General features: G+C 41.0%; 1 protein-coding gene across 1 annotated transcript in view; it reads right to left on the reverse strand.

The window, feature by feature from the left end:
- The window catches only part of GMPS (guanine monophosphate synthase), a 40,314-nt gene extending 30,847 nt beyond the window's left edge, over positions 1 to 9,467 (reverse strand). Inside the window, exon 1 of the mRNA XM_081955303.1 lies at positions 9,078 to 9,467. Coding sequence (XP_081811429.1) covers positions 9,078 to 9,104 — 27 coding nt within the window. The 5' untranslated portion in view covers positions 9,105 to 9,467. The remainder of the gene's footprint in view (positions 1 to 9,077) is intronic.
- Positions 9,468 to 9,950: the final 483 nt, after the last annotated feature.

The following is a 9,950-nucleotide window of genomic DNA, read 5'->3' on the forward strand; positions in this document are numbered from 1 at the left end:
AGCTCCAATATACCATTGACTTACAGTGCAGCCAGGGTAACCAATTGTGAACATGCCATAGTTGTCATTGGAAATAATCATTTTCGTTCTATGTCAGGGGTGTCAAACATAAGGCCTGCAGGCCAGATTCAGCCCGCGATGTGGTCGGATCCAGCTCACAGGGCTATCCTGGAAAATGTAAGGAGCTGGGCAGCGTTGCTTTGGCCTAGTCTACCCGTATCACTTCATTATGGTCTACCCAATGTGAAGAGGAAACATGCCAGCAGTTTGGGGACTGCCAGCAGTGGTGTCAAGCTGCCCCGCCCCCGAGTCAGCCACACCCAGTGAGTGGTATCATGATGGCCATGCCCACTCAGTTGGTCACGCCCCCCCGTCACCCCAAGGTCAAAGATAGCCCTGATGCTCAATGAAATTGAGACTGACACCCCTGTTCTATGTAAATAATGTTGACTAATTAAGTTGTTTAATATAGAAGAACTTGAAGAATGAAGTTCAATACTACAATATATTTTTTTGTATTGAAAGTGACTATGCTTTGGTTTCTGGAGAAGATGGATATCAGGTTCTTACTTAGAAATATTTTGAGGATGAACTTTTACAACCTTTATAAAACACAATGAATTCTATCCGACAGGAAGGAAAGATGCCAGAGAGCTGGAAAGCAGCCAATATGCCATTAATAACTAAAGAAGAACAATATTTTATTTTTAACAAGAAACTGTAGGTCCATATCATTATTTAATAATGGCAAGATGTTTACAAAGATTCTAGCTAATAGGCTGAAAATAATTTTGCAAGAATTTATTCATGAGGATCAATGTGGCTTTTTACAGTTAAAGGACATCAGAAACGTGTTGGACATTTTGGAATAATTGAAGGAACATAATGAAAAACAAGCTTGATTGGTTTTCTTAGATGTTGGGAAAGCCTTTGACAATTTGATCTGAGATTTCTTCTTCAAGGTTTTAGAAGATATGAATTTTAACGAGAATTTTATAAAATTGATAAGATACATTTACACTTCACAGAAAGCACAAATAATTGGTCATGGAAATCTATCAAAATTCTACCTGTGAGTTACAAAAAAGAACAAGACATGGATGCCCATTATCTCTTCTCTTCCTTATTTTGGTTCTTGAAATACTGAATAGAGATAGATAAGAGGATGGAAGAAATAAAGAATAAAAAGGAATATACAAGTTAAGGGCTTTTGCAAATAACTTGGTGTTGGTTCTGGAAGACCCTTTAAAATGAATTAAAATATTAATGGACAAATTAAAAGAATTTGGTGCATTAGCAGGTTTCAGGATTAATAAAGCAAAGACGTTAAAAATATGAAGCTAGAAGATCAAACAGAATTGATGAATAAAATGGGTTTTAGGATTGAGAAGAAGGTAAAATATCTGAGCATCACTATGATGAATATGAATGCTGTGTTATTTTTGAAAAACTATGTTAAGACGAAGAGTAAAAGATATATTAAGGTAGGAGAAACTACAACTGTCATTACTGAGGAGAATTTGTGATAATAATTAATATCTTATTTGGAATGATGATTTTGTTTCAGACAATACCTGTTGTTACAAAGGACACACCATTTAAACAGTGGCAGAAGGACATATTAGTCTGATTATTCAACATTTGAGTTCATAGCCTGTATTATGTCAGAAGGTGATTCTGATTTTGTAATAGAATGTGACACAAAAATGTATCCTCTGCTGCTTAGCCTTATGCAAGAACTAACTCATTACATTTATTCAATCAAGCAACAATGATTTTTAAAATCCTGGCTTAATACCAAAACATAACAATTCCTCACGGTTTCAGTAAGGGTTCATGAATACACTTTTAACACTGAATTATTAGGGAAAGAAAAATCCTTTCCATCCAGCAACCCGGTACCATCCTGCATACCCCTTGGTAATGGGGACCCTTCAAAGCATTTGCGAGGCATGTTAAAAGGCAAAGAACAATTCAACTGGATATCTTATGTAAGTCGTCCTTCATAATTGATTTTCTTTACCACCACTTAATCTTATCAACAGTGAATATCCAGTTTTGAAAATGGTGAGCAGAACCTTTCATAGCAACGTAAATCAAAGATAAGAGATTATCAAGTGTAATAAAGAAGACAAAGATTGAAAACAGAGAAAATTATTAGAAATCTCATAAATTCTCAGTCATTTCTTCCTCATGGCATGAAGCTGAACAACACAGACCAGTTACTGGTTTCAGACAGCAGGGCTTATATCTGTAATCTTACAACAGCTTTTCTAAAAGAATAAATGGCATTAGGAGATCAAATCATATCTTTATGTTAATCTGTATCTTTACACTGGAGCTTAATTTAGCATGTTCATTTCTCTGAAACATTAAGAAGCCTTTATATATGCACTTACTGTACTAATATTGTGAGGGCCAACAGAGATCTTTTTAAATGGAAATAAAGTTGTAGATGCTAAAGTTATCAGTGGCGGTTGATGAAGATCAGAGCCAACTTCTAGTTTTCAGAGCTATTTCACAGGAAACAATGAGAAAGCCACCACCTTCATGTCAAACCTATAATTGATGAGCTTCTGATTGTCCACATGACAAACAGGATGCAAGGCAAGACAGATCTTCTAATTCAGGAGTCTCTTAAAATGTTTGTGGTACCTGTTTGCAAACTCTACTTGTGTGCATATCTACTACTTGGCTAATTTATCCATTGGTTAACAATATAAAACAATAGAAGTAAACAAAAATATAAATAACATAAATATCAGCAGGAATCCAACCTTTTATTTCACTGATAAAGTGGTGGGTCTAAGGACACTTTTGATTCTGTTATTAGTCATTTTAGCTCTGTTAGCTATGGTAAGTTAACTTGATTTGGCTTCTAGGCATATCAGAATTATTTTAGAAACTACATTCTGAAGTTTATGACAGCCAAGGTGAAATGAAATCCTTCCACTTGTGTGTAGTTCTTATTAAGCATTTTTTCCCAAACAATACCAATTTTGAAAGAAAAAAGGCAAAACCCTTCTAGTTTTTTTTTTCTTTTATTGAAAGATTCTAAGCACAAACTTGTGCTGTGGACTGGCGGAGTGACCTTGGAATGTATGTATATGTAATTTTATCATTAGATGCTTTAACCACTATTTGAACAGAAAAGCAAGCTAGAGATCCTCTGTAAAATAATGTATTTTTAAAAATAGAGGTACTTACATGAAGCTGCTAGCAATAATTTTACTTATTGCAAGAAGAATTTGTTGATTGTTCAATCTCACCCCATAGAACTGTTATTCAAGTCATGGTTAGTCATATGCCTTCATCCTAAATGCATCCATAGAAAACTATAATAGAATTCTGTAATGAACAATCTCAGATGCATACAAAATTAGATAAAAGGGGAAATTATTAAGAAGCTAGGAACATGTTGGCATTTTGAATCAGAGAACTTGATTCATTAAAGAACATTATGGTAGTCAAAGAAGAAATGAAATTACAAGAAGTCCCTTTTATCCACTTTCAAGCTATCAGGTTGTGTGGCTTAATTTAAATCACAAGAGTCTGCACTGAAAGAAATCATTTCATTCGCGATAAATCTGATGTTTTCCATGGCTGATCAACCAAATAAATTAATTATATGAAAGAATGTTTAAGTCATATATAATGTATTTTGTTAACGGGTTTAAAGAACTGTGTAGGAATTTTTTACAAATTTAGGAGTTTATAAATAAATAAATAAAAAAGGGTTTTTATGGGCTATAAATAAATAAATAAATCCGAAGGGTGGTATGGCATTGTTTTATGCAAGTCTAAATTATTTGCTTTGGTGCTGAAATTCCGAAAACATAGGACTGGTTTAGCAGATGCTATTGACACAGCTGCACTAAGAAAGAACAGATGTGAGCCAGGCATTCAAAGCAAGTAGTGGGAAAGATAGCAAACAAACCAATCAACACATACTGGAGCTGAAACTGCTTGACTTTGCAATGTTTCCATTGCCAGCTTATCTTCCTACTCTATTTACTAAAAAGTAGATATTTCAAGTGGATTTAAATGTCATTTCAGCAGCAGTGGGGACAATGTTTCTGAGTGTAAAAGTCATGAAGTAGAGTGCCCCAGTAGATATGGAACTTTTCTTTTAAATGTCAGCCAGAGAACTCTCATCCTCCTACTACAATATGATCAGAAATGTCTACACTGTGGAACTCTGAATAGATGAGCTAGGCAAGCAATCCCTGGCATTAACAGAAGCCTGAGCCATATGCCTTAAGAAACTATATGACCACTCAGCTCAGTCCAGTGTTCTGTTTTCCCCTATGCCAGTGATGGTTAACCTTTTTGTCATTGTGTGCTGAAAGCACACACATATACCCATAATGCAATGTGTGTGCGAACCATCTGTGGGGCCCCCCATGCACGCGCCCCCCACTCCTTCTGCCCTGTGCATGTACACGACCCCTGTGCTCCACCTCCCCCTGCATGCCCCACCCCCACAAATGCATGGCAGAGACCCTAAAACCAGATGATTGGCGGGAGGCGGGTGCGCATGCGTGGGGGTGCTAAACTGGAGTGACGGCCCGCATGCCGGCTGACAGGGCTCTACATGCCACTTGTGGCACACGTGCCATACATTCGCCATCACAGCCCTATGCTCTGTCCCTTGAAAACTTTAAGAATATATACCAGAGACATCCATAAAGAGCAAGTGATAACATGACGGACACTGTGGCTTATACCAGACACATATGGTACACATATTATGGAGGCATTTTTGCTTCTGACCTAATGTAGTGTGTGATTCTAGTCCTTGGCTATAAGAGAAGAAAAAATTTGGTGTTTTGGAGAAAACTAAACCATTATCACATCAAGTCAAAAAGTCTTGGATAACCCAGACCACTGATTATGGCTTTAGAGTTTAGTTTTTGAATAAATCACAAGTAAGCAGAATTCACAACCTAAGCCATAAACCTTGATTGCCCAATGACATTTGAATTCAGACAAATCACATTTTGGCTTAACATTTTCAATGACTACTTCACTAAGAGGTATGAATGAATGCAGATGACAAACCATCTTACATTCTTATGAAGTTAAGTAAATCAGGTGGGCTTAGAGAAATAGGTTTTTTCCCCCTTTTTATTGTGAAATCTTTAGAAAATACCAGCATGAGACTGGGGATCTTAATATGCATGAGACTCTTAATCTCAGGATCATGGATAGCAGTCCTCCAAGGTCCCTTCCAACTTTGTTGTTCTGTTCTGTTCAGTTGGGGGTGCTCCAACATTGGAGGCTTTTAAAAAGATACTGGACAACCATTTGTCTGAAATGGTAGAGTCTCTCCAGCTTGAGCAGGGAGGTTGGACTAGAAGAACCCCAAGGTTTCGTCTACCTTTGTTATTCTGTTCTGTTACCACTATCACACCAGATGCATGCATCTTGCAAATACATTTAAAATATTTTAGAATGTATTCATATTTTCAGAAAGTTGGAGAAAGGAAGCCCACATTCCTATACAGCAGGGGTGGCGAACACGCGGCTCTCGAGCCGCATGCGGCTCCCGGCCAAAATGAATGAGGCTCTTTGCCTCTTATCATTATTTTGTATACTGTGGCTCGGATCGCGCGCTCCCTTTCGGCGCTAAACCCGGAAGTACGGTCGACGCGACGACGCTTGCCTGCGCTCCACCAGCTCGGCTGGGAACGGAGACGTTTCTCTGCTCAGCAATGTCTTCAGTGGAGTGGTGGCAGCCTGGCAGGCTGAGCCTGCGTCCCTTTCAGGCGCTCCGCTCCGCTGAGGAAACGTCTCCGTTCCCAGCCGAGCTGGTGGAGCGCAGGCAAGCGTCGTCGCGTCGCCAGGGGTGGGGCAAGACCGTACTTCCGGGTTTAGCGCCGAAAGGGAGCACGCGATCCGAGCCACACGCGATCCCACTGAGATTATCATCCCATCACTCCAACAAGGTAACAAAAAACACCTGACTGAGCATGTTATATTATGTGTTTAATATATTATTGTTAAAATTATATGCTTTTGTGTGAGTGTTTGTCTGTTTTGGCAGGTCACTGCGTGGTGTGGCTCTCTGACTCTCACAGTTTAAAATTTTGGCTCTTTTTGTCGAACTTGTTCGCCACCCCTGCTATACAGAGTTAAATACTCAACCCATCTGATTTCAATGCTCCTAGCAATAATGTATCAGAATGGACCACTGTAATGAACTTTATATGGGACTGTCTTTGAAAACTCCTGAGAAACAGCAATTGGTGCAGAATGTAACAGTTCACATGCTGACAAGTAATAGTCACTACAAGGCACATAACAGCAATTTTATGGGTGTTAAATTGATTTATATCTGATAAACTAAAAGAGTGCTAGTTTTAAAGCCTTACATGGCCTGACTTGAAAAGATCTTCAGACTGCCTCTTGCAGATAGAACCAATACACTCAAGCAGATGGGGATGATCAGGGTTGCCTCAACTTACAGGCTGAGATGAAACAGTTGAGGGTCTAGAGGCAGTGTTTTTCCATGGTGGATCCCACCTTATAATAGAGCTTCCTTTTCAGTAGTTGGGAGGTAGCCAATCTTAAATCTTTATTTATTAAATTCATATGATTATTTCCTCCAGGAGGGGCTTGAAGATGTTCTGCAGGGCATTTGAAGTATAACAATATTAAATATAATTGTGGGCCAGAAGCATGGTTTTTATCCTCTAATATATTAAACTGCTATTCTGATATTTTTGGTACATTATTATTATTGTTTGTTTAAACAACAGAGTTTATCTGAAATTTATGGAATAAATGTAATAAATAAATAATACATTTATTCAGGACTATCTAACTTTCCTAAAGATCAGGCTACAAGTAAACTACTGTGTAATTAGACTGAACAATTACTGTATGGTCTGGAAAAACTGTTTCTGCAAAAAGCAGGAAAGACACTACTCCCACCTCCCCCCAAAAAGAGTAAAGCATAGAGCCAGACTTAATCTCAAGATGTATACCAAAAGTGAGTAATTTAAAGATGTAATTTAATGCATTTAAGATGCACATTTAAGATCAGAGAAGATAAAAAGCTTTCCTTTTCTTTTCTCACCAAGTAAGACAAGTGTCTTCCCCCTATAGTGGCTCTCAATACCAAAGTTGTGGTTTGAGAATTATTCTTGCCATCATCTGAAATTCTTACATCAAGTTTGTTTTCCATAAAGAGCCAAGAAAATACACATAAAACATTTATGTTGTCAGCTCCATAAGACATTTTTAAAGAGACACTGATCTTAACAGTAGCAGAATGACTCCTCTTTTTGACACAGCCATATTCCCAGTTAATCATCAAATCATACAAGCTAGTCTGTATGTAGCAAAAGAACATTTATAATGGTGGATTTAAAGGGACACACCTAATCCGAGTTGCAAATATTATTTGTATCAAGAGCCAGAAAAATATATTTAGCTTCAAAAATATACTCCAAAGAACAAAGGAGCCTCAGAATTCATTCTAAGTAAGATGCATTAAAAAAAAGATGTAGCTTGCTATTTTATCCACCATCATTCATTCTGGTACTCTAATGCTTTTGTGACTAAATCAAACCTCATTAATACAAGAGTTTTCAATCAAGTTAACTAACAATAGATAACTGTCATTTTTTTTTACTGTGAGCACACTGGCCCACATTAAAAATAAAATTATGCCATTCATTTTATGTTAGCCCCCACCCAATTATTTTCCCATAAAAAGTTATTATGAGGAGGTTCTGAATCTGTGCAAAACAAATGTGCATTTGGCTGGCAGAGTTTACTTCTTTTTGACTTTGATCAGTGCTCAGACATAACAGATTTTGGAAACTCTGGAAATGGCAGTGTTTGGGGAGATAGCGAAGTCTGTGATATACTGTTAACTGTTAAAAAGTTTTTCTTTTCATGAACAAACAGGTTTTAAGTTTATCTTATTTTAGGAAACAGCATCTATCATTAAACTACATCAAAACAAGCAACAGTGCAACTGAGGCACTAAAGATAGCCAAATACCAACACATTTTCTTTTTCAAGGCGAGAACCTTGAAAATATTGGACTAAGAAAACTACTCTTCAAAGACCAAGTATGCATTTAAACTTAATATGTGTGCACTGGGGAAGAGTCCAAAGCGATCCCTTGATTACCTCAATAAACAAAAGTTTAAGAAGTGTGAGGAAAACTGACACGCACCTTGCTTTCCTGGATTTGGCCAAAATCCGAGATCTTCACACCAGCATTATTTGGAAAAGAAGAACTTACTGATTTAGTTTGTGGATACTAGGCGTTATAAGTTTTAACCAACTTATAACTTCAGCTGAGAGGGGGGAAATGAGGCTCTAAAAAGGCGGGCGGCAGGGCGGGGAAACCCGTAACAAACAGTTGGCGATTGAAGTAGTAGCAACGACTCGAAAGTGAGACTTATCTCTCCATTTCCTTACTCTCCCCGCCACCCGCCACCCTCGCCTTTTCTCTTTCTCTCCAGCCACGCGCAAAAGGAAAGAAGGGCCACGAGGCTGCCAGGCGTGTCTGGAGCAGCCTCGAGCCACGCGGGAATGTGTCCGAAGGGGAAGGGACCACCACGCAGCGGCAGACTTCCAGGCCGGGCTCTCTCCTCTCCTCCTTTCTCCCCGGTGCCCGGGGATTTTGGGGGTGGGGGTGGTGGATAGAGAGAGCCAAGTGCCAGTCACCCTTCTTCGTGCCTCTCCTTCCTCCGCCCTCTTTCCCATGTGCCCGGCATGAAGCCTCCTCCCGCCGAGGAGGAAGGAGGGGGGGGGGAAGAGAAGGGCCAAAAGGAAATGTCGCCGGTGGGGATGGAGTAGGGACGCGCGAAAGGAAAGCCTGCTGCTGTTGCAGACGAAGCCCGGGGAGGGGGGATCGGGAGGGAGGAAGAGGGGGGGAAGCAGGTCTGCCCTTGCCACCGGCTCCCGCCTCTTCTCCCACGCACAAAGCTCCCGGAGGAAGGTGGCAGGCGAAGGGAAGGCACCGCGCGCTTCGCTGCGAGGCTGGCTTCCCCCCCCCTCCTCCCCGCCTTCCCCCACTCTCATCTTGCCGTCCCTTCCGCCGGCGCGGCACTGACCTTGGCTTCTCCATTGCACAGAGCCATAGAGCCGGCCGGAGACAAACACCCAGGCTGGGGTGGGTTGGGGGACGGGGTGGGGGTGGGGAACGACGAGAAGGACGAGCGAGCCCCTCCGCCTGAGCCGAACCCAGCAGGGCGAGAGTCGAAGCTGCCGAAGCGGACGAGCCGCCGCCGCTGCTGTTCCGTCTCCGCCGCCGAGATGAGCTAATTCCGCCGCCCGCTCCGAGAAGACGCGCCTCCCGCGAGGAGGAGCCGGGTCCCCGCGACCCGCCTTCTTCGGGGCCGATCGGGCGTTCGAGAGAGAGAGAGAGAGAGAGAGAGAGTGAGGGAATACGGCTGGCGGCCGCGCGCGGAGCCCGCCTACCGACCGAGGCGCCACAGAGGAGGAGGGAAATGAATACATAAAACGCTGCTTCCTGGAAGTCTTTTTCAGCGGGAAAGGCGAAAGGAGGAGGAGCAGAATAAACATTTGGTTTTGTTCTTTCAAGAGGGATCCTGGAAGGAACAGCAGCCGTGGGGTGAAGAAGCAACACCCAGCGCTCTCCTTCACTCCCTATCCCGTTTCCCAAAGGCGCCTAAAACGGGCCTGAAAAATAACGAATACCCGTGATTAGAACTGTCAAGAGAGTGGGACGTGCAAACAAGAAAACTTGCATCTTCCCCGTGGCTGCAATATTCTGCAACTCATGATGGGAAGTGGGAAAGAGAAATGCCTGTGAACATTTAATTCCCCAACTTCTCACCTCTCTCTTTTTGTCAGGATAACATGTTTTCTCTCTCCAATTCAATTATTTTGTTTTCTTAAGTACAGCGGAAGCTGGTCATAGTATAGAAACTAATGCAAATTTAGGAGTTTAAACACAATTCTGA

The sequence above is a fragment of the Natrix helvetica genome (assembly GCF_964273705.1).
Source record: "Natrix helvetica genome assembly, chromosome: 5".
Lineage (NCBI taxonomy): Eukaryota > Metazoa > Chordata > Lepidosauria > Squamata > Natricidae > Natrix > Natrix helvetica.